Here is a 26,264-nt window from a genome sequence, read left to right as displayed (position 1 = left end):
TCATGTAAACATATGTTTCCCATGCCAATAAAGTCAATGAATTGAGAGGGAGGGGGGAGAGAGAAGGGGTGGTAGACAGAGGGAGAGAGTGTGTGTGTTTGGGATACTGACTGTAGGCCTGTTAAAGGAGAACTTTAGACCAAGGTGTTCTATAGCTCGGGGCCTAACAGTGATAAATGAGTCCCTTAATTTCTGCAAACACTTTATCTCTGCTTCATCTGTTTTCATTAGGCTGGCCCCAACCTCTGGCTGGGTGAGAACGTGCTGCTGCTGTCTGCTGCCTCCATTACAGCACTGTGGACACGCCCCAAATTGCACCCTATTCCCTATGTAGCGCACTACTTTTGACCAGGGTCCCAAGACAGGTTGGTTGTTTAGCAACAAAACCGAGGCGTGCGCAACTCTGGAGCAAAACGGACGGTGTTGATTTAGATTGTTGACAACGTGTAAACTATACTTAGTCTCTCATGTTTTTGAAATAATAAATACATTTTCACAATGAGCACTTGTTTCTCAAATACATTGTTACTGTTGTTGGTTAGCGAGCTAGCTAATTTTAGCCATATTAGCATAGATGTGACATGAGACAAAACACCTCAAAACAAGACATGGTATCAAGAACAATCTAGCTGAAATGAGCCACTTGCGCTTCACTACATGGCAGCTTCTTGTTACTGTTGCTAACTATCTGGCCGTCCAGAATCATAGCAACTCGCGGCCTTCTGCCCCATTGAAGCGCGTGCATCGTTTTCGTCGTTGTCAGTTAACCCTGTCGGGCCCTGGTCAAAAGTAGTTCACTTTATAGGGAACAGGGGTCAAAAGTAGTGCACTATATAGGGAAAAGGGTGCCATTTCAGACACAACCTATGAAACCTATAGAGAGCTGCGTTGCATCAAAGAGTCCTCCGCTGTGAGTGTTGGCCGGTTAGATTGCTTTGAGGCATTCTATAATTAGACTTTTGGGAGGATCCATTGCTGCTCTTTTCTTTCCCGTTGTAAACATCTCCACCGGTGTAGCAGCTGTACCTGGAGAGAGGCCGTTTCAACTATATACAATCAAGACAACATGACATTGAAAATGACATTATAGAATCGAAAGAAAAACCAGACCTGAGGTGGAATATCTTTTGTAAGCTTTACTTTCAAATCCTGTTACATTTAGATCTGGCAACTTTTGAACATAAAATAATGCCAAAACAAAGAAACAACGAATACAAAAACCAAAAAAGTACAAATGATCTATTTACCAGTTATTGTCACAAACAACCCTGTACAGCCTTAACAATGAACTAATCAGAAAGCTTTATACAGCACATACCAATTTTTACTGAGTGCCAAAAAGATGAACGAAAACACACAAAAAAGAAGTTGAGTCTTGTCGAGTCATAAAATAGAGAGATGTCATGCATACTCCGAAGTGCTCAGAAAGGTAGTCACCCGACATAACATAAAAATAAAAAAAATCACCTTCTGCTGCTTCTTTACAATTAGACAAAACAAGTATAAGCAAACGATAAGTGCTTAAAAATACTGGGTTTGGAAAGGACAGAGAAGCGATCCCTGTCGGCCTTTTCTTCTCCTTAGACACACCAACCAGACCAAGGGGCCGTTCTATAAGAAGAAACAACTGCAGCCATTCTTGATTACATAATGATTATGCGGTAGCTATATATATATATATATAAAAAAGGCATACAGTCAGTCGTAAAAAGACGGGCACATTCTTTTTTTTGTTCCTCTTATTTTTTGTTTTTAGATTTGGACCCTGAAAATCAGTTTGACTCATTCTCAGTGGTCTCAGGCGGTTCCCTTCCACCAAGTGGCACTAGAGTATTACATATTAGAGGATAGATAAGGAGCTGGAGCTGACCTAGGAGTGTGTGTGTGGCAGGGGTGGGGGCTCCTTGTACTCCTATAATGTAGCAGCGACCAGCGGACAGCATGCTGAACATTGCTATGTTGTCAAAGGGGACTAAAAGAAAACCAACCACGGGGGAGAGATTTAACTGTTACACCCCTCCGTTACCAGGAAGTGACGGATTTAATCCTAGTATCACAACCTCGTTTTTAAGTTTCATTTGGTCTTAACAATGCATTGTTCTCTAAATTTTTTTGTCATTACAAAGAAATAAAAAAATATATATAAAAAAAATTAAATCACAAGAAAATGAAAAGTACAAGAAACAAGCAAAACAATTAAGGTAAAAAAAAAAATATCCCTTTACAAATAAGAAACCATTTTGGCTTAAAGACCACTTGGGAATGCGAGCAAGGTCAATTAAATGGGTAATGCTTTTGAAAAAAAAAAAACGAAATGCCTTTATTATGCTGCCTGGTCTCATGTACACTCTCCATGTTGAGCATCTCCGTCTGTACAGATAAATACATGTTTCATGTTCAAAAAGTGCAGCACTGTGCAAAATTGGCTTTGACAATTTAGCCTGGGCCCTTTGGGTCTCCCAGCGTAGTATACCTCGACTGCCTAATTCATGCAAATTTGTGTTCATCTGCGCTCCGCAATTTTACAGAGGTAAAAACCCTCCGCACAAAATGTCTACACAACAAAAATCAGGAAATCACGGTTTTGATTCAGATTGTTCACAGCAAACATCTTAAAAAGGTAATAAGTCTGTTTCCGGTGACATCCTATCGGACCGACAGCTCAAACGTTTCCACTATAACAATATGAACTAGCTAAGTGCTTTTGGTTTTGAAATGGGACTAAGCTAAGTGCAATTACAACTGAGAGATGGAGCGAAGGGGGAAAAGAAAGCAGTACCATGTCTTCTCACTGAGATAGAAGCGACACCACCAAAACCAAACCAATGGCTGCTTCCTCGTCAACAACATTGGACCTATCGGAGCCTTCATCAAAATGGCTTCATAATAGCGATGCACGTTAGTAGAAAACGCTCATCGTCCTACGTTTAAAAGGCTCAGTAAAAAAGAGAAAGAGAGAGGGGGAAAAAACCGAATGAACAACCTAAAAAGACACAGAAGGCCACCGACCTACAAAAACCAACCCCTTGCTTTCTGTCATATAGGCAACGGTACCCAACAGTCCCTGCCTGCAACTACACCGCACATCTGCATCACATTCGCATCACGTACATCAACAAAGAAAAATACATTCATTCAAGTCATTTTGGAACAGTTTCTTTCTGTTTTTTCTTTTACACAAAATTACAAAAGAGCTCGAAAAAGCACCATTGAATCGGCCTGTGGTGACCGGAGCCGCTGGGGGTTTTAACACCCCGTCAGCTGGTCACCTCCACAAAACAGTTCTCTCTTACAGCTTATCTAACGTAATGGTGCGCCAGTCCATACATAGTTCTACACGCGATGCTGGACCGAACAACACCTGGGTTGTATTCATTAGGGCACAACGTAGCATAACGACAAGTTCTGGTGATTCAGTCCTTTTTCTTCTGTTTGGTGCCTAATGAATAGGACCCTGGTCTCAGGGGTTACAGGTGTCCTCATGGATCGTTTGATGTGGGCTGTTGGGGTAAAACTAATCTGGTCCCAGATCTGTTTGTGGTGTCTTGCCAATTCCTACGGTCATTGTCACGACAGCACAAACAGACCTGGGACTAGGCTACGGTTACACAAGGGCTAAGTTGGGAAAAGCAAAGACTATAGCATGAGGCTATAATGTGTGTTACATTGATTTGAAAACCGTTTGAATTGGCAAAGGGCCTTGAGTAGAGAATGTCACTTGTTCTGGCCACCCCACCGCACAACGTCAAACAACGTACAAGATGTCACCTGTGTGTATGTGTTGCCAAGACGACCGCCACCTGAGACAAAGGTGAGTTCAGTCGGCGATTTATGCATATGGTTTCACCATTACACAAAACCAAACAGATCAAGTCCAAGCTTAGTTGTGGGGGAGATTGAAAGCTACAAAACTATGTACAGAACACCTTTGTTAAATAATTCAATAAGTGCGTGGTTTGAGGCGTTGCTTTGGAAACGAGACTTTTGAGAAAAAGCGTTCCCGTTTCATTGGTTCTTGTTCGCGGCGCATCACAATTTAACAACCTGGGGATTGGTTCATCATACCCTATTAAATGACGTGCATCAAAGCTAGCGGAAACAAAGAGGCAGGCATGCTATTCTGATGCGTAGTAGCCAAAAGACAAAAATGCACTAAAAATGTCAGAGACCTTGTTTTGTTTCTTCTTCTTTTTCCACTTTTCTAACAAAAACAAAAAGAAAACAGGGATCCGTTTTACAGGTAATGCAGTTGGGTCCTGGTCATTCAAAAGTCCCAAAAACAAACATTAGAAAATAAAAAGTAGAGATAGAGAGTAATAATTCAATCGATATAACAGATAAGAAAAGCAGCTTTTGATATAAATGCATTTTTTAGCACATACAGCCTTTTCTCTGATCATTTATTTTTTTTATTTTTTCCATTGTCTACAATAACTACTTGTCTGTCTCTGTCCAGCTTATTCAGCTGGCTTGATTGGAAAGTTTTCCCCATCGCAGTGGATAACGATCATTCACACCACTGTCCAGGGAGAGAGGGATGGAGAGAAAGGGGAACGAGAGGGAGGGGGAAGAGATGGTGATGAGAAGGAGGAGAGGAGAACAGTCACATAGTCTTGGCTCTCTCCGTCAGTCCCAGTCCTAGGTAAGCCAGGAAGGAGTGTTTGAGTGAGGTGGGCGAGGGAGGAGAGGGGGAGGAGGCGGTGGAGGAGAGGAAAATGGGGGAGGAGGAGGGCGGCCTCTGGAGTCTGGAGAGGGGCGAGTGGAATGTGGAGCGGTGGCGGTGGCGGTGGGTGAACAGGGTTGTGAGGGGGATCAGGTGCGCCCGCTCGTAGTTTCCCAACTGCTCGTAGACGTGGCGTGGGGAGGGGAAGAAGAGGGAGGGGCCTCCTCCATTGGTTGTGGTCAGATAACGCTGGGCTGGGGGCGGGAGTTCCTGTTGACGGTGGTGTTGTTTCCCTGTGATGAGTGACAGGGCGACAGACTGCAGGGCCTGGGAGGCAGAGAGAATCATGAGGGGGCTGCTGCTACCGCTCCCCCCGCTACTCCCACCTCCACCTACCCCCAGGAGGAAAGGCTCCCCGCCCCGCAGAGACCCCACCAGAGAGCCCCCTAGCTGGGCCTGGAACTCCTCCTCGCCGGCCTCCTCCCCTTCCCCTCCACCCTGGTGCTTCTTGAGGTGGCGGCTGAAGATGAAGGGGTGGGTGGTGGTGAAGGGGCACTCCGTGCAGCCGAAGGTCTGGCGCGGGGCGTGCTTCAGCTTCTTGTGCAGGTTCAGGTTGTCCTTGCGCTTGCAGCTGTAGCCGCAGCGGTCACAGTGGAAGGGCCGCTCGCCCGTGTGCACGCGCACGTGTTCGATCAGCTTGTTGGCCGTCTTGGACAGGTAGCCGCACTGCTCACACTTGTAGTGGTTGCCGAGGCGATGCTCGCGCACGTGCCTCTCCAGCGCGGGCTGGTCGCACCACACCGACTGGCAGATGCGACACTTGTACTCCATCTTGTAATGGGTCTTTAGGTGGCACTCCATGGCCGCCGGTCGATTGGTGGAATAAATGCAGACGGGGCACCTGGGAAACAGGAAGGAGGAAGTGGAAGGGGGCAGGACATGGGAAATACACACACAATAGCGAGGGGAGGTTTAACGAAGAGAGGACTTAAATACACGATGACCAAAACACACACCTTAAAACTTCAACACAAGGGAGGATGAAGAGAGGGAAGGTGAGGGAGGAAAGGTGTGTGTGATGTGTCCTGAATATTTGACCCTAAAGGAATGATTGGTGTGTGTGTGTGTGTGTGTGTGTGTGTGTGTGTGTGTGTGTGTGTGTGTGTGTGTGTGTGTGTGTGTGTGTGTGTGTGTTTGTGTTGTTGAAATTTTAAAGTGTCTAGGATGGGTTGGGGTTGAAAGTGTGTTTGGAGTGGGTTGGTGGTAGGTGGGTGGGGCATGTAGAACTGGGCAGAGACAGGTTGTGGAAAGAGAACAGGATTGGACGGAATTAGGAATGGAAGGATAACTGAAATAAATGGAAATGTGGCACTTACATTTAAATAGCACCATTCATCTGCTCTGGGCCCCAAAGCGCTTCACAAACCCTGCAGAACAGAATCACCTCAGAATACAACCAGCCACGTGGTGAAGACCCTACACACACCTTCTCTCTCCCATACACTCCTGAATGAACACTTCTGAGTACACTAAGGATGCACTGGTAAAGGGAGGCCCTTCTCTGTCCTAGACACACCTCACGCCACACTCAGAGTGCACAGTCTTCAGTACGCTCTCCTCTTCGGTACACACTACAGCCTCGTCTCTCTCTCTTAAAGTGTTTTTTCTCCATTGTCTACAACTTCTCGTCTGTCTTTTGTCCAGCTTATTCAGCTTGATTTGAAAGTGTTCTCCATTGCAGTGGATAACCACCACTCCGTCACCCCACCGTCCACTGCTGAGCACACACTACTTAGTACACAATCCTGTCTGGACACTAGACACTCTAGACTAGAGATACCCTCTTGAACTGGACTGAGGGGGCAGCTGTGTTTGGGCTACCTGCTTTTAATTCTGACCTCTCAAACCTTACCCGCACATCTATTGTGGACTGTCTGTCTGGTTTTAAAGTCAGGATAGAGGATGGATTTCTAACAAACATTAAAACACTCTACTATAATGACTGAACTAATTGCACCCTTGAAATAAATACATGCCCATGTACCTAAAATGGCCTAATACTGTTAGCAGTGTTGATGGTGTGTGTGTGTGTGTGTGTTCCTGTTTTGACCAATGAACGTGGAGAGAATCGGTGGTGGCGTATTGAGACCTTAACCGTGCCTCTACTCCTTGTAACAAGACGAGACACTAACAGATACCTCAGTAAACTACGACCCTGACTCTCTCACTCCAAACACCAAACCAACTACTGATCTAATGGTACCGATGGCTAGACAATGGACAGTATCTGGTGAATAGTGGTGACAGCTTGACATTAAACATGGTCAAGTGACCGTGTCGGCCGATCAGTTAATGGCGAGATGAGTTCAATGGCGTCTGATTGATATCGATGGCTCTACACGTGCATTGACTGACTGCGTATCATGGCAAACAACTTTGACAAATAGATACAAACAAAAAAAAGAAACACATAAAAATGACAGTGACTGTTGTGTGTTAACTAACAATCTGTTTCTACTGCGCTTAAATATTTCCCTAGATGACTGTTTAGATTTCCTGTTAAGTGACTGCATGTACTACTTTCATTCCTGATGGTTTCAAATGCAATCTGGGAAAATAGAACATCTATGTGGTATAAAATATGCATCTGTGTGTGCAGGCTTTAAAAGCACAGCGCTAGGCTAGGTTAATGTCATTAGCATGTTGTTGCGTGTGTGTTGGAGGAGCTTCATGTCCTGGCAGCGTTGGTTTAACATGAACAGACGGGCTAAATGGCTATGTATGGTTTACAGTGTGTGTGTGTGTGTGTGTGTGTGTACATCACACAGTACAACAGAGGCTCCTATAGGGGTATAGGAGTATTGGGTCAGAGGGGGACAGTGTTTAGTATTTAGGGCTGTGAGTGTAATAGGGCTTTATATATACTCTGTGAATGTCTTAATAGCTTCAGTGAGCTAGATGTCCTATGCACGTAAATGTGTATGTTGGACAGTGTTTGTGTGTTGACGTCATCTAGTTTGAAAGTGTGGCTGAATGCATGCACACATTTACAGTTCAGACTGCGTGTGTATTATGTTTATACATGTGGTCTTACACGCATGTTTTCGACTTAATGTGCATGCTATAGTCAGTCGGTCAGTGGGTTACCGTCTGCCTGTGCGTCTGTACATGTGTGAGGGAGGAGTCGGGGTAGGGTAGGGTGGGGGGGTGGTGGAGTAGGAACCTCTGTCTGTACTTGCTTTCCTTACTTGAGCCCTCCGGTGGGGACGGTGTGGCACTTCTTGTGCTCCAGCAGCTGCTCGGGCGTCTTCAGGAACTTGTGGCACACGTCGCACTCGAACATGCGCGTGATCAGGTGGATCTGGAGGTGGCGCTCGTACATGGTCCGCGTCTTGCACACAAAGTTGCAGAAGACGCACTCGAAGCCTGGTGGGGGGGGGAGAGGGAGTTAGCATGACTTCAGTGCTCCTCGTCCTCTTAATTAAACATCACCCCTGTGATATCCTTGTGTGTGGCTCAAATTATTGCTCGTATTTAACTCACATATTCTGGACACATCACACACACACATTTACGTCACTGCATAATTTATGTGAAAAAAGTCTGTGCTTTTGCATGCTAGCTGTTCGAGGAGCCTTTCAGTCATTGCGCTAACGCTAACTTCCTGCATACTGGACGCAGAGACGTAAACATGGTATCCATGAGTTCATCTGACTCCGGGGAAGTAGATAAAGGGCTTACACGATCCCTTTAACTTCTCTGGGATAGGTGGCAGTATTTTCACATCCGGATGAAAAGCATGTCCAAAGTAAACTGCCTGCTACTCCGGCCCAGAAGCTAAAATATGCATATTATTAGTAGATTTGGATAGAAAACACTCTGAAGTTTCTATAACTGTTTGAATCATGTCTGAGTATAACAGAACTTATTTGGCAGGCGAAACCCGAGGAAAATCCATTCAGATTTTGTTTTGTTTTGAGGTCACTCTCATTTTTGATTTTGATTTGTTCTCTTTTTTTGTTTTCATTGGAAATCCAGATTTCTAAGGGACCTTCTTGCAGTTCCTACTACTTCCACTGGACGTCAACAGTCTTTAGAAATTGGTTGAGGTTTTTCCTTTGAGAAATGAAGGAAGTAGCCATGTTCAGAATGAGGCTCGAGGGAAGTGTACTCTTTGTTAGAGGCGCATGACCTGAAAGCTAGCTACACTTTGTTTTGAACACAGATCATCCCGTCTTCCATTGTATCGATTATTTACGTTAAAAAATACCTAAAGCTGTATTACAAAAGTAGTTTGAAATGTTTTGGCAAAGTTTACAGGTAACTTTTGAGATATTTTGTAGTCACGTTGCACAAGTTGGAACCGGTGTTTTTCTGGATCAAACGCGCCAAATAAATTGACATTTTGGATATATATCGACGGAATTATTCGAACAAAAGGACCATTTGTGATGTTTATGGGACATATTGGAGTGCCAACAGAAGAAGCTCATCAAAGGTAAGGCATGAATTATATCTTTATTTCTGTGTTTTGTGTCGCACCTGGAGGGTTGAAATGGGATTGTCGGGGCGGCAGGGTAGCCTAGTGGTTAGAGTGTTGGACTAATAACCGAAAGGTTGCAAGTTCAAATCCCCGAGCTGACAAGGTACAAATCTGTCGTTCTGCCCCTGAACAGGCAGTTAACCCACTGTTCCTAGGCCATCATTGAAAATAATAATTTGTTCTTAACTGACTTGCCTAGTTAAATAAAGGTAAAATAAAAAATATGTATTTAAAAAAAAAAGTTTACTGGGGTGCTGTCCTCAGATAATAGCATCTTTTGCTTTCTCCGATAAGCCGGAATCTGACACGTTGGCTGGATTCACAACAAGTGTAGCTTTAATTTGGTATCTTGGATGTGTGATTTCATGACATTTTAATAGTAATTTATTTGAATTTGGCGCTCTGCATTTTCACTGAATTTTGGCCAGGTGGGACGCTACTGTCCCACATATCCCAGAGAGGTTAAACGCCCAGCGCAGTCAAAATGATGTTTTCTGTGATTAATATCGTATTGTACAACAGCTGATGAAACGAACACTGTAAAAGTGTGAAATGTGATCAGTGTTATTTCCTGACAGCTGCTGGTTGAAAATACAACCTACACAGGACCTTCTAATCATCAGGTTTGCATGAGCGGGAGTTTCAGATTTCCATCGTGATATCACCAGGCGGTAAATGAGTTAATAGACCAATAACAAAGAGAGTTCCAAACCTCTCTGCCAATAACAGCTAGTTTTCAGTTTTCCCCTTTCCACTCAGACCCCTCCCAGACAGTCCTAGCAAAAATCTTGCTTGAGAAGTAGTTTTTTGCAAATTTTTTATGGAATCTATTACAGTAAGGTATTTATTGTTACCCAGAAATGATTTGGTTTTGAGATAAAAACGGCTGCAATGGACCTTTAAGGATACAGAATTATAAGTAGATTAAATTAACTGTAGTTCTACATAATGTTCCAGCCTATACATCCCAGAACTCCTTGCCTTTCTCAGACTTCTCTTCAGTTCCTGATCCCGAGTGGCTGCTGGAGCTGGATTGGCTGCCTGCAGAGGAGGGAGGGGCCAGCAGGTTCTTGAGCTCCTCATTGGCATGGGTAAGTTCTCCACCCTCTGAGCTGTTCAGTGAATCGCTGAGGGCCGACAGGGAGGAGGAGGTGCTCTTAGTCTCACTGAGTGGGCTCCGCGAGTTCAGACCTAGGAAGAAGAGGGGCCAAGAGTCAATCATCATCAACATCATCAGCATTGTTGTCATCATCGTGACAATCATCATCATCGAATTCAGAAAATGTACCAAAGTAATTACATTTCACTTTACTTCCTGAATGATTAAGTAATATACCCCAATTCTGTCACTAGCACATTAGTGCTTTCTCACCATTAGACAGGGTACCTCAACACAATAAAAGGAGGAAAAGCCCTAAACTACAGTCAAAACTACACACACACACACACACACACACAAACACAGTCTGTTGAATACAAAATGAAAATCACACACACTGCAGGCAGGCAGGTTCAGCTTCAGGGCCATGTCCTCTGACTGGAGCCCTGCTGCCAGTCCAATCTACAGCCAGTATGCTTTTATTGATCTCTCTCTTTTTCCTCTCTCCCTCTCTCTGTTTGACCGCACTTCTCTGGGATAGAGAGAGAGTATGAGAGAGAGAGAAGAGGGGAGGAGGAGGGTCACGGCTAAGGGAGCTAAGATGGCGGGAGCAACTCAGGGCACAGCTCAACAAAGGGCATTCAGTCAGGGAGAAGGAGAGGGAGGGAGGGAGGTGAAGGAGTATAGAGCTGCTGGCTGCCATGGATTGTGAAATGGCCGACGCCAGCTACCTCACACACATTTGTATGTGCGCGCACACACACACGACACAGGCACATACACACAATCGCACTGAGGCATTCACACAGACACATTCAAAGACACATATTGTGCATAGCCTACACACTTTCATCCTTGAGAATGAGAGAATGCAGGTATAGAAACGCAGAAAGCAGAGAGTGAAATACCATTGTATCCATCTCTCTCAACACCGAAGACCTCTAGAGGTAGATTAAAGACAAAACGAGGCTCACCACTCCACTATCTAAGGGAGCTATAGAGTACATGATGCTCTGAACATTCAAAGAGTACTTGTCCCTTGTGGGAAACCACATCATTTATCATCCCTGTTGGCATATTCCTTGTTAGCACTTTTTACAAGGTCCAAGATGCTATTGAAGCATGTGTTTAGTCAAACACACTTCACTTTTTATGAGGGTGGAAAACGTTGTAAACCTGTGTTACACTCCCCTACGGATTGGACAGTGAAGCGAAAACTTTAAAAGGTGGCTCTATACTCCACCATTTTGGATTTTAATACGTTTAATATGATGTACAGAATGTCACCTTTTATTTGAGGGTATTTTATACATACCGTTCAGAAATGAAAGCACCTAATGTATCAAGTCCCCCAATTTGAAGCAGTCATATGTATTTGGACAAATTCACTTATGTGTATTAAAGTAGTTCAAAGTTTAGTATTTGGTCCCATTTTCCTAGCATGCAATGACTACATCAATCAGGTGACTCTAGTAACTTGTTGGATGTATTTGTAGTTTGTTTTGGTTGTGTATCAGATTGTTTTGCCCAATAAAAATGAATGGTACATAATATATTGCTTCATTGGAGGCAGTTTTATTGTAAAAAGGTTTCTGAACACTTCTACATTAATGTGGACGCTACAATTACGGATAATCATGAATGAATCATGAATAATGATGAGTGACAAAAGTTACAGATGCATAAATATCTGCTAATGGGCCAGAATCTGGGAGATTGAATGTATCTCTGTCCTGTTCCTACTGTACCACCACACACACAGTATATCTGTCCTGTTCCTACTGTACCACCACACACACAGTATCTCTGTCCTGTTCCTACTGTACCACCACACACACAGTATCTCTGTCCTGTTCCTACTGTACCACCACACACACAGTATCTCTGTCCTGTTCCTACTGTACCACCACACACACAGTATCTCTGTCCTGTTCCTACTGTACCACCACACACACAGTATCTCTGTCCTGTTCCTACTGTACCACCACACACACAGTATCTCTGTCCTGTTCCTACTGTACCACCACACACACAGTATCTCTGTCCTGTTCCTACTGTACCACCACACACACAGTATCTCTGTCCTGTTCCTACTGTACCACCACACACACAGTATCTCTGTCCTGTTCCTACTGTACCACCACACACACAGTATCTCTGTCCTGTTCCTACTGTACCACCACACACACAGTATATCTGTCCTGTTCCTACTGTACCACCACACACACAGTATCTCTGTCCTGTTCCTACTGTACCACCACACACACAGTATCTCTGTCCTGTTCCTACTGTACCACCACACACACAGTATCTCTGTCCTGTTCCTACTGTACCACCACACACACAGTATCTCTGTCCTGTTCCTACTGTACCACCACACACACAGTATCTCTGTCCTGTTCCTACTGTACCACCACACACACAGTATCTCTGTCCTGTTCCTACTGTACCACCACACACACAGTATCTCTGTCCTGTTCCTACTGTACCACCACACACACAGTATCTCTGTCCTGTTCCTACTGTACCACCACACACACAGTATCTCTGTCCTGTTCCTACTGTACCACCACACACACAGTATCTCTGTCCTGTTCCTACTGTACCACCACACACACAGTATCTCTGTCCTGGTTCCTACTGTACCACCACACACACAGTATCTCTGTCCTGTTCCTACCACCAACACAGTACTCTGTCCTGTTCCTACGTACCACCACACAGTATCTCTGTCCTGTTCCTACTGTACCACCACACACACAGTATCTCTGTCCTGTTCCTACTGTAGCCAGCCACACACACAGTATCTCTGTCCTGTTCCTACTGTACCACCACACACACAGTATCTCTGTCCTGTTCCTACTGTACCACCACACCACAGTATCTCTGTCCTGTCCTACTGTACCACCACACACACAGTATCTCTGCCCTGTTCCTACTGTACCACCACACACACAGTATCTCTGTCCTGTTCCTACTGTACCACCACACACACAGTATCTCTGTCCTGTTCCTACTGTACCACCACACACACAGTATCTCTGTCCTGTTCCTACTGTACCACCACACACACAGTATCTCTGTCCTGTTCCTACTGTACCACCACACACACACAGTATCTCTGTCCTGTTCCTACTGTACCACCACACACACAGTATCTCTGTCCTGTTCCTACTGTACCACCACACACACAGTATCTCTGTCCTGTTCCTACTGTACCACCACACACACAGTATCTCTGTCCTGTTCCTACTGTACCACCACACACACAGTATCTCTGTCCTGTTCCTACTGTACCACCACACACACAGTATCTCTGTCCTGTTCCTACTGTACCACCACACACACAGTATCTCTGTCCTGTTCCTACTGTACCACCACACACACAGTATCTCTGTCCTGTTCCTACTGTACCACCACACACACAGTATCTCTGTCCTGTTCCTACTGTACCACCACACACACAGTATCTCTGTCCTGTTCCTACTGTACCACCACACACACAGTATCTCTGTCCTGTTCCTACTGTACCACCACACACACAGTATCTCTGTCCTGTTCCTACTGTACCACCACACACACAGTATCTCTGTCCTGTTCCTACTGTACCACCACACACACAGTATCTCTGTCCTGTTCCTACCCTACTGTACCACCACACACACAGTATCTCTGTCCTGTTCCTACTGTACCACCACACACACAGTATCTCTGTCCTGTTCCTACTGTACCACCACACACACAGTATCTCTGTCCTGTTCCTACTGTACCACCACACACACAGTATCTCTGTCCTGTTCCTACTGTACCACCACACACACAGTATCTCTGTCCTGTTCCTACTGTACCACCACACACACAGTATCTCTGTCCTGTTCCTACTGTACCACCACACACACAGTATCTCTGTCCTGTTCCTACTGTACCACCACACACACAGTATCTCTGTCCTGTTCCTACTGTACCACCACACACACAGTATCTCTGTCCTGTTCCTACTGTACCACCACACACACAGTATCTCTGTCCTGTTCCTACTCTACCACCACACACACAGTATCTCTGTCCTGTTCCTACTGTACCACCACACACACAGTATCTCTGTCCTGTTCCTACTGTACCACCACACACACAGTATCTCTGTCCTGTTCCTACTGTACCACCACACACACAGTATCTCTGTCCTGTTCCTACTGTACCACCACACACACAGTATCTCTGTCCTGTTCCTACTGTACCACCACACACACAGTATCTCTGTCCTGTTCCTACTGTACCACCACACACACAGTATCTCTGTCCTGTTCCTACTGTACCACCACACACACAGTATCTCTGTCCTGTTCCTACTGTACCACCACACACACAGTATCTCTGTCCTGTTCCTACTGTACCACCACACACACAGTATCTCTGTCCTGTTCCTACTGTACCACCACACACACAGTATCTCTGTCCTATTCCTACTGTACCACCACACACACAGTATCTCTGTCCTGTTCCTACTGTACCACCACACACACAGTATCTCTGTCCTGTTCCTACTGTACCACCACACACACAGTATCTCTGTCCTGTTCCTACTGTACCACCACACACACAGTATCTCTGTCCTGTTCCTACTGTACCACCACACACACAGTATCTCTGTCCTGTTCCTACTGTACCACCACACACACAGTATCTCTGTCCTGTCCTACTGTACCACCACACACACAGTATCTCTGTCCTGTTCCTACTGTACCACCACACACACAGTATCTCTGTCCTGTTCCTACTGTACCACCATACACACAGTATCTCTGTCCTGTTCCTACTGTACCACCACACACACAGTATCTCTGTCCTGTTCCTACTGTACCACCACACACACAGTATCTCTGTCCTGTTCCTACTGTACCACCACACACACAGTATCTCTGTCCTGTTCCTACTGTACCACCACACACACAGTATCTCTGTCCTGTTCCTACTGTACCACCACACACACAGTATCTCTGTCCTGTTCCTACTGTACCACCACACACACAGTATCTCTGTCCTGTTCCTACTGTACCACCACACACACAGTATCTCTGTCCTGTTCCTACTGTACCACCACACAGTATCTCTGTCCTGTTCCTACTGTACCACCACACACACAGTATCTCTGTCCTGTTCCTAGCAGCAGGAAGCACCACACAGTATCTCTGTCCTGTTCCTACTGTACCACCACACACACAGTATCTCTGTCCTGTTCCTACTGTACCACCACACAGTATCTCTGTCCTGTTCCTACTGTACCACCACACACACAGTATCTCTGTCCTGTTCCTACTGTACCACCACACACACAGTATCTCTGTCCTGTTCCTACTGTACCACCACACACACAGTATCTCTGTCCTGTTCCTACTGTACCACCACACACACAGTATCTCTGTCCTGTTCCTACTGTACCACCACACACACAGTATCTCTGTCCTGTTCCTACTGTACCACCACACACACAGTATCTCTGTCCTGTTCCTACTGTACCACCACACACACAGTATCTCTGTCCTGTTCCTACTGTACCACCACACACACAGTATCTCTGTCCTGTTCCTACTGTACCACCACACACACAGTATCTCTGTCCTGTTCCTACTGTACCACCACACACACAGTATCTCTGTCCTGTTCCTACTGTACCACCACACACACAGTATCTCTGTCCTGTTCCTACTGTACCACCACACACACAGTATCTCTGTCCTGTTCCTACTGTACCACCACACACACAGTATCTCTGTCCTGTTCCTACTGTACCACCACACACACAGTATCTCTGTCCTGTTCCTACTGTACCACCACACACACAGTATCTCTGTCCTGTTCCTACTGTACCACCACACACACAGTATCTCTGTCCTGTTCCTACTGTACCACCACACACACAGTATCTCTGTCCTGTTCCCATAATCTGTACCACCACACACACAGTATCTCTGTCCTGTTCCTACTGTACCACCACACACACAGTATCTCTGTCCTGTTCCTACTGTACCACCACACACACAGTATCTCTGTCCTGTTCCTACTGTACCACCACACACACAGTATCTCTGTCCTGTTCCTACTGTACCACCACACACACAGTATCTCTGTCCTGTTCCTACTGTACCACCACACACACAGTATCTCTGTCCTGTTCCTACTGTACCACCACACACACAGTATCTCTGTCCTGTTCCTACTGTACCACCACACACACAGTATCTCTGTCCTGTTCCTACTGTACCACCACACACACAGTATCTCTGTCCTGTTCCTACTGTACCACCACACACACAGTATCTCTGTCCTGTTCCTACTGTACCACCACACACACAGTATCTCTGTCCTGTTCCTACTGTACCACCACACACACAGTATCTCTGTCCTGTTCCTACTGTACCACCACACACACAGTATCTCTGTCCTGTTCCTACTCTACCACCACACACACAGTATCTCTGTCCTGTTCCTACTGTACCACCACACACACAGTATCTCTGTCCTGTTCCTACTGTACCACCACACACACAGTATCTCTGTCCTGTTCCTACTGTACCACCACACACACAGTATCTCTGTCCTGTTCCTACTGTACCACCACACACACAGTATCTCTGTCCTGTTCCTACTGTACCACCACACACACAGTATCTCTGTCCTGTTCCTACTGTACCACCACACACACAGTATCTCTGTCCTGTTCCTACTGTACCACCACACACACAGTATCTCTGTCCTGTTCCTACTGTACCACCACACACACAGTATCTCTGTCCTGTTCCTACTGTACCACCACACACACAGTATCTCTGTCCTGTTCCTACTGTACCACCACACACACAGTATCTCTGTCCTATTCCTACTGTACCACCACACACACAGTATCTCTGTCCTGTTCCTACTGTACCACCACACACACAGTATCTCTGTCCTGTTCCTACTGTACCACCACACACACAGTATCTCTGTCCTGTTCCTACTGTACCACCACACACACAGTATCTCTGTCCTGTTCCTACTGTACCACCACACACACAGTATCTCTGTCCTGTTCCTACTGTACCACCACACACACAGTATCTCTGTCCTGTTCCTACTGTACCACCACACACACAGTATCTCTGTCCTGTTCCTACTGTACCACCACACACACAGTATCTCTGTCCTGTTCCTACTGTACCACCATACACACAGTATCTCTGTCCTGTTCCTACTGTACCACCATACACACAGTATCTCTGTCCTGTTCCTACTGTACCACCATACACACAGTATCTCTGTCCTGTTCCTACTGTACCACCATACACACAGTATCTCTGTCCTGTTCCTACTGTACCACCACACAGTATCTCTGTCCTGTTCCTACAGTACCACCACACATACAGTATCTCTGTCCTGTTCCTACTGTACCACCACACATACAGTATCTCTGTCCTGTTCCTACTGTACCACCACACAGTATATCTGTCCTGTTCCTACTGTACCACCACACACACAGTATCTCTGTCCTGTTCCTACTGTACCACCACACACACAGTATCTCTGTCCTGTTCCTACTGTACCACCACACACACAGTATCTCTGTCCTGTTCCTACTGTACCACCACACATACAGTATCTCTGTCCTGTTCCTACTGTACCACCACACATACAGTATCTCTGTCCTGTTCCTACTGTACCACCACACATACAGTATCTCTGTCCTGTTCCTACTGTACCACCACACATACAGTATCTCTGTCCTGTTCCTACTGTACCACCACACACACAGTATCTCTGTCCTGTTCCTACTATACCACCACACACACAGTATCTCTGTCCTGTTCCTAATATATGCCACCACACACACAGTATCTCTGTCCTGTTCCTACTGTACCACCACAGTATCTCTGTCCTGTTCCTACTGTACCACCACAGTATCTGTCCTGTTCCTACTGTACCACCACACACACAGCATCTCTGTCCTGTTCCTACTATACCACCACACAGTATCTCTGTCCTGTTCCTACTGTACCACCATACAGTATCTCTGTCCTGTTCCTACTATACCACCACACAGTATCTCTGTCCTGTTCCTACTGTACCACCACACACAGTATGTCTGTCCTGTTCCTACTGTACCACCACACACACAGTATCTCTGTCCTGTTCCTACTGTACCACCACACAGTATCTCTGTCCTGTTCCTACTGTACCACCACACACACAGTATCTCTGTCCTGTTCCTAGCAGCAGGAAGCACCACACAGTATCTCTGTCCTGTTCCTACTGTACCACCACACACACAGTATCTCTGTCCTGTTCCTAGCAGCAGCCAGGCTTCCTGCTGTGGGGCCACCAGTCTGACCCCTTGCCCATGTGGCTGACACACATCTTAGCGGGGGCCAACTTCAGGCGTAACACCTGCTGAGTTCAGCCGTTTCCATGTCTGTCTGGTGCTTGGCTGGGGGAGATGTGGTGTCCAAACACTATCAGCTGACAAATAACACCCAGCAGTCTTTTCTACAGCCCCAATGTGGTGTGTTTTCAGCAGCCATGTTTGCTAGTGGGTGGAGGCTAGCCTAAATGCCAAGCTTCGATATGGAAACACCACTCTGTGTCTGTGTGAGAGAGGGTACGAATGTGTGTGTGTGTGTGTGTGTGAACCCTGGCCTGCCTCTGAAGGACCAGAGGGCCTATTGATTTTTTCCCTTCAGGCACGATAAGGGGCAGCCATCGTAGATAAACAAGGTCGCTCCCCGGCCTCCGTGAGGACCCCTCAGCTGTCTGCAACACTACCGGACAATCCCACACACACACACTGCCACGGAAGGGCAAGACGGGCAACCGCGTCGGACGATAAACCGGACAATCCCAAACACACACACTGCCACGGAAGGGCAAGACGGGCAACCGTATCGGACGATAAACCGGACAAACCCGCTACGGACCGAAAAAATATATTGACAGGCTGGGTTTTGGACCAGTGGCTTTAAAAAGTCCAGGGAAGGTCGAGGGAGGGAAAAGAATCTACATGTTTTGTTATTCAAAGCGGAAGTTGTTTCTGTTTGGAGAGTTTACAGAGTCACAGAGTCTCCTCTCTCTCCCGGGAAGGGACTCGTTTTATGAAGCTTTACTTTATTGTCACATCAGTTCAGTGTGTTGAGACTGAACATGTTGGTTCCCTCTACTATAAATGGCTGTGAACTAAACTAGCTGTTTCTACTCTGAACAGTCAGCAGTAGCCCCTCAATCTGCAACACTCCCCCAACAGCTCCCTACCAACAACATGTCACAGCTGATCTGAGAATCATTCTTACCTCCCTTCTCACCTCATTTGCTCACATTGTATATAGACTTGTTTATACTGTATTATTGACTGTATGTTTGTTTTACTCCATGTGTAACTCTGTGTCGCTGTATCTGTCGAACTGCTTTGCTTTATCTTGGCCAGGTCGCAATTGTAAATGAGAACTTGTTCTCAACTTGCCTACCTGGTTAAATAAAGGTGAAATAAAAAAATAAAAAAATAAAAATTCTGAAAGGTTGGTCTCTTCTGAAAGCTTTAAAACATTGTTTGGCTACGATCCGAGGTGCAGACTTCTCCAGTCCTCCTCGTGGATGTAAAAGGTATAGACTGGGTGTAAGAAAATGTATAAACCCCCTCTTTCTAGACTATCCTTACACCAAAACAGCACTTTAAAACCCATGAGTCCGAGCGAGCAGATAGATACACGCTTCAGGAAGGGAATCAATACCATTTGGAACAATTCGACGGCAGCAAAACCAAGTTCAGCTGGAAAAGAAATGCCACCAAGTTGGTTGTACAAGCTGACTTCGTCCTATTGCTGCCCCCAGGGACAAGAGGTGGACCAAAGCCATCTCTCCATACAATACATGCCTGAGCAGAAGACAGATGATCTACCTGTGTGTCCGTGACTGACGTGGGACTTCATGTCACTCTCCTCCACACAGACGTAGTCACAGGCGCTGCAGCACAGAGCGAACATCCACTGCTCCTTGTCCACGTGGAGAGACATGTGGCTGACGAACTGGGCATTCAGCCCCGTCTGGAAACCACACGCATGGCAGCTGGATGGACAGGAAGAGGGAGGGGTTAAACACTGATCTCAGAACAGGTCACAGCTAGAGGGGAAAGGAGAGAGGTATTGAACATAGACCAAATGCTGATCTCAGACCAGATTATAGAGGCAAGACGTCGTCATGAATTCCTAATCAAACCCTAAAGGCTGACCTCAGACCAGTAAAGAAATAGGTCAGTCATGTACAGTCCATGGTTTACATTACTGATACTGAACCCAATTTATTAAATGTTTCTTTGGAGTGTTTCTTTCATTCAGCGTAGCAGCACCTGTAGTAATAGGGGAAGGTCTTCCCGTCTCGTCCCTCAGCGCTGGCGACGGCTCTGACCATCTGCTCTGCGTCGGTGCTGACCAGCTTGACAGAGTGGATGGTCAGGTGCTGGTTGAGGTTGGCTCTGCACTTGGCTGCATAAGGACACAGGTGACACGTATACTTCCGCTCCTCTGGAAGGACAGACGGACGGACAGACAGACACAATGTCAGAGAGAGAGAGCGAGACAGAGACAGAGAGACAGAGAGAGAGCGCGCGAGAGAGAGCGAGAGCGAGCGAGCGAGAGCGAGACAGAGACAGAGAGACAGAGAGAGAGAGAGAGACAGAGAGAGAGAGACAGAGAGAGAGAGCGAGACAGAGAGAGAGAGCGAGACAGAGACAGAGAGAGAGAGCGAGACAGAGACAGAGAGAGACAGAGAGAGAGAGAGACAGAGAGAGAGAGAGAGAGAGAGAGAGAGACAGACAGAGAGAGAGAGACAGAGAGAGAGAGACAGACAGAGAGAGAGACAGACAGAGAGAGGGACAGACAGAGAGAGACAGAGAGAGACAGACAGAGAGAGAGAGAGAGACAGAGAGAGAGAGCGAGACAGAGACAGAGAGACAGAGAGAGAGAGGCAGAGAGAGACAGAGAGAGAGAGCGAGAGCGCGAGAGAGAGAGCGAGACAGAGACAGAGACAGACAGAGAGAGAGACAGAGAGAGAGAGAGAGAGAGAGAGAGAGAGACAGAGAGCGAGAGAGAGAGCGAGAGAGAGAGCGAGCGAGACAGAGACAGAGAGACAGAGAGAGAGAGACAGAGAGAGAGAGAGACAGAGAGAGAGAGAGAGCGAGAGCGAGAGCGAGAGAGAGAGCGCGAGAGAGAGAGCGAGACAGAGAGACAGAGAGAGACAGAGAGAGACAGAGAGAGAGACAGAGAGAGACAGACGGGTCTACGGGGACACACATTCGTACATACACTTATGTGTAATACGCACGCCATAATACGAAACGCATGCAGGCACACGTACGTACGCAAACAACATGCGTACACATCACGTATACACAAATACAATGAGTACGTCCCCCTGCATGAGAATGTCTGCTTAGTGGACTACACACACAAAACACACACGCAAATCCTATTACGTCAGCTACGAACGAACGAACGAACGAACACGCACACACACACACACACTTTGCCCGAGGACATGAAGCCAGGGAACCTTTGTGGCCCGGGTAAACCAAAAACAACCATCATGATGACATATGCCCCCGTTTCTGCTCTCTGTGGTGTGCCCAAGCTGTTCTCAGCCAAACAACCCACTCACAGGGGGAGTGTGTGTGCACGTTTTGTATTAGTGTGTGTGGACCATGCGCTTTCATGCACAAGAATATGTAGGTTTTTACATAAATGTGGGTGCATTAAAAAGAACAATTTAAATAAAATTAAAATTGAGAATGATTTATCTTTTACAGCAATGACCCTTAGACTTGTGGTAATGCCAGGGGAGTGGAGATCTCTGATCTGAACCACTGAGAGTCAGGACCTCTGTTTGGATCTCTCATCCAATGGATCGCTTAGACGGTAGAGTGTGTGCTGTGTTCACATGTATTTACATGTACTTATACACTGAGTGTACAAAACATTATGAACACCTGCTCTTTCTATGACAGACTGACCAGGTGAATCCAGGTGAAAGCTATGATCCCTTATTGATGTCACTTGTTAAATCCACTTCAATCAGTGTAGATGAAGGGGAGGAGACAGTTTAAAGAAGGATTTTTAAGCCTCAATATTAAGGTGTCCATAATGTTCTGCCCACTCAGTGTATGTATTTATGTGTATTAATATGTATTAATATACATTAAATGTATTAATGTATATATATGTGTATGTAAATGAATCCATATGCATAAAGCATGTACAGAAACAGTAGTTTGTGGTTTTGCATCAGATACGGTTTGGCCCCAATGCTGTTACACTGTATGTACACCTACTGTAACTGTGTGTATGAATCCATCCACTCAGTGTGTGTGTGTGTGTGTGTGTGTGTGTGTGTGGATATATACATTTAAATAAATAAACACGTGTGTGTGTGCGCATCCGATATTGCGTCTGTCCGTGTTTGTGTGTCCATTGCGTCCAGTGTGTGTACTGGGATGCAGAGCAGCCTTCTGGCTTGGTAATTAGGCGGGCAGTTTTCCCACTGAGACTAATCATGGTGGTAATCTCTTTAAAGGAGAGGGCAATCCAGTCTAGTAAACCTTATTTACTTTTTACAGGGTATTACACACACAGTCACACACACGCCAAGGGAACGTTGACAAGACATGTCACAACATACACAGGGAGTGTGTGTGTGTGTTAGTGAACTCACCTGTGTGTAGAGACAGGTGTCTGGACAGGGTCTGTTGTCTGCCAAACACCTTGCCACAGACAGGACAGGGGTGGAGCTGCTGACTGCTCAGTATCCCCTGGGACATCCCGTTCCCCCCCGGCTCTCCAGTGTCCTTCTCTGGGTCTGGAAACACACAGACAGAGAGTACCGTCACCATCACAGTTTACCATATTTGACTCACAACCTGCACCGGGAGGCGACCTGAAAGTCCATATTGTAGGAAAGCATTCAGCAACTGAAATGGAATGGAGCCCAACCTTGTTTCATATTACTCCAACTTCACTCCAACACTCAGCCTGGTTTCATATTACTCCAACTTCACTCCAACACTCAGCCTTGTTTCATATTACTCCAACTTCACTCCAACACTCAGCCTTGTTTCATATTACTCCAACTTCACTCCAACCCTCAGCCTTGTTTCATATTACTCCAACTTCACTCCAACACTCAGCCTTGTTTCATATTACTCCAACTTCACTCCAACCCTCAGCCTTGTTTCATATTACTCCAACCCTCAACCGTGTTCCATATTACTCCAACCATCAACCTTGTTCCCTATTACTCCAACCATCAACCTTGTTCCCTATTACTCCAACCATCAACCTTGTTCCATATTACTCCAACCCTCAACCGTGTTCCATATTACTCCAACCCTCAACCGTGTTCCATATTACTCCAACCCTCAACCTTGTTCCATATTACTCCAACCATCAACCTTGTTTCATATTACTCCAACCTTGTTTCATATTACTCCAACCCTCAACCTTGCTCCATATTACTCCAACCCTCAACCTTGTTCCCTATTACTCCAACCATCAACCTTGTTCCCTATTACTCCAACCATCAACCTTGTTCCATATTACTCCAACCCTCAACCGTGTTCCATATTACTCCAACCCTCAACCTTGTTCCATATTACTCCAACCATCAACCTTGTTTCATATTACTCCAACCCTCAACCTTGTTTCATATTACTCCAACCTTGTTTCATATTACTCCAACCCTCAACCTTGCTCCATATTACTCCAACCCTCAACCTTGTTCCATATTACTCCAACCATCAACCTTGTTTCATATTACTCCAACCCTCAACCTTGTTTCATATTACTCCAACCCTCAACCTTGTTCCATATTACTCCAACCCCCCATCTTTCTCATACCAACACTATAGCCTTCTCAAGTTCTCATCATCTCCATGATAATCAGACTATACCACAGTGTGCCCCTTGATATTCTCTCTCTCTGTGTGTGCTCCATCAGTCCTAAGCCCTCTAGTGTGTGGTTGTCCATGCTAATCAGACTATATAGTAATACACAACCACCCAGGGATACAGCAGGGATGGAGAGAGTGAGAGAGGGAGAAAGCATAATAGAGAGGGAGAAGAGGAGAGAGAGAGAGAAGAGAGGAGAGAGAGAGAGAGAGAAGAGAGGAGAGAGAGAGAAGAGAAGAGAGAAGAGGAGAGGGGGGCACGGAGGTGTGGGGAAAGCGTGAGAGAGGAAGAGAAAGCGAGAGAAAAGGGAAAACATGACAAGAAGAGATATAGAATTAACCTTCTGATGAAGGCACAGCTCTCAATTAGGATTCCATGCCACTCCTCCTCTCTCTTTATCCCCCTCTCCTCCATCGGGTAAATAAATAAAGAAGTGGACAGGGAGGGCTTCCGTCATTGACACAATGCAGCTAGTCTCAAATGGACGCCTGGCACCACACTACCTAGGATCATATTGTTCTCTGGGAGAGTGGACTGACTATACCGTACTCCACACAGGATGGCCTTTCACATAGGGACATTTAATAGGAACACATGAAAGTCCACTATTTACCCGGCGTTAGCTTATAAATAATAGTCAAATGGTAAGTACAGAAATGACTGTACCCACAGTAACCAAGGGGGGCGGGGCTTAGCAAAGGGTCAAAAGGTGTTGCATGTAGAGAATCAAATAAAGAACCATTGTTGTCATCTAACATTAACCTACTGTTAAACCACAGCAAAAATATATTCTTGACTGTTTCCAGTCTGACTGCAGGTACAGGCATCTTGACGCTAACTGTGCGGAAGACAAAAAAAAAGAAGGCTAGTGATTGGAGTCACCCTCCGCCACTAAATTCATTTTTTTAAACGAAAGCTGTCATAAGAGATGCAAGCTGGTGGATTGATGGGGGCATTTGGGGGGTTGGAGGAGCGGCTAGGAGGCTTCATTCTCTGTTATTTTGGGGGAGTTTAATGGTGGGGGCATAAAAGAATAGATGTACTGGCCTTGGAGAAAGACAGAGGGGGAGATGGAGAAGTCTGAAGGACGTCTAGCTAGAGCTGTATGTTGCTGACAGGTCTGGACTTCTCTCTCTCTCTGAAAAAAGAGAAGGGAGGAGTACGACGAAAGGAGAGAGACCAGAAGGAGGGATGCTAAAAGACCATCTTTATCTGTCTGGACATGTGCTGGTTGGAATAGAGCAGAGAGCCGACTGTGTCTGTAGCTACCTGAAGTGAAGTGTAGGAATCTCTCAGTGAATGAGCACTACACACCATTATAAAACCCCTCACGTCAATGCACACCCTCATCCACATAAAACTAAACACAAGGCCTGTGCCCTGATGATATTCTACAATATTTCAGTCAAATGACAATACAGTATTAACACAACTAGTAATAGATTCCTTAGTTGTAATCCTTCTGCAGGGACTGAGTCACTCCTCATAAGGGCCCCTGGACCTGCCGTTCTCTGTGACTCATAACCTGACATACCAGTGGGAGTGTGTGGGTGTGTGTATAGATATGTGTCCCTGCATGTGAGTTGGCAGAGTAGAGGGGAGGGTGTGGGTGGGTGGGTGTGTGTATAGATATGTGTCCCTGCATGTGAGTTGGCAGAGTAGAGGGGAGGGTGTGTGTGTGTATAGATATGTGTCCCTGCATGTGAGTTGGCAGAGTAGAGGGGAGGGTGTGGGGGTGTGTGTATATATATATGTGTCCCTGCATGTGAGTTGGCAGAGTAGAGGGGAGGGTGTGGGGGTGTGTGTATATATATATATATATATATATATATATATATAAATATATATATATATGTGTCCCTGCATGTGAGTTGGCAGAGTAGAGGGGAGGGTGTGGGGGTGTGTGTGTATATATGTATGTGTCCCTGCATGTGAGTTGGCAGAGTAGAGGGTAGGGTGTGGGTGTGTGTGTGTATGACTTATTAGTACACTTTTCAGTAT

The 26,264-nt window shown here is 45.9% G+C and overlaps 1 protein-coding gene across 3 annotated transcripts in view; it reads right to left on the bottom strand.

Moving 5' to 3' along the window:
* Nucleotides 1-1,121: 1,121 nt before the first annotated feature.
* Nucleotides 1,122-26,264, bottom strand: part of LOC109900476 (zinc finger protein 827) — a 100,502-nt gene continuing 75,359 nt past the window's right edge. For 2 of the 3 annotated variants that reach the window (XM_031837888.1, XM_031837886.1), the window contains exons 9-14: nucleotides 23,032-23,175; nucleotides 20,675-20,849; nucleotides 20,228-20,394; nucleotides 10,188-10,397; nucleotides 7,912-8,089; nucleotides 1,122-5,564 (exon numbers count right to left, since the gene is read on the bottom strand). In XM_031837888.1, the coding sequence (XP_031693748.1) occupies nucleotides 4,604-5,564; nucleotides 7,912-8,089; nucleotides 10,188-10,397; nucleotides 20,228-20,394; nucleotides 20,675-20,849; nucleotides 23,032-23,175 (1,835 nt within the window). In that variant the 3' untranslated portion in view covers nucleotides 1,122-4,603. Of the gene's footprint in view, nucleotides 5,565-6,039; nucleotides 6,091-7,911; nucleotides 8,090-10,187; nucleotides 10,398-20,227; nucleotides 20,395-20,674; nucleotides 20,850-23,031; nucleotides 23,176-26,264 lie in introns of all 3 variants that reach the window. The other variant, XM_031837889.1, reaches the window with a different exon arrangement.

The sequence above is a fragment of the Oncorhynchus kisutch genome, linkage group LG12, assembly GCF_002021735.2.
Source record: "Oncorhynchus kisutch isolate 150728-3 linkage group LG12, Okis_V2, whole genome shotgun sequence".
Classification (NCBI taxonomy): Eukaryota; Metazoa; Chordata; class Actinopteri; order Salmoniformes; family Salmonidae; genus Oncorhynchus; species Oncorhynchus kisutch.
Note: the sequence above shows the minus strand (reverse complement) of the source record. Positions and strands in the feature narration are given on the sequence as shown.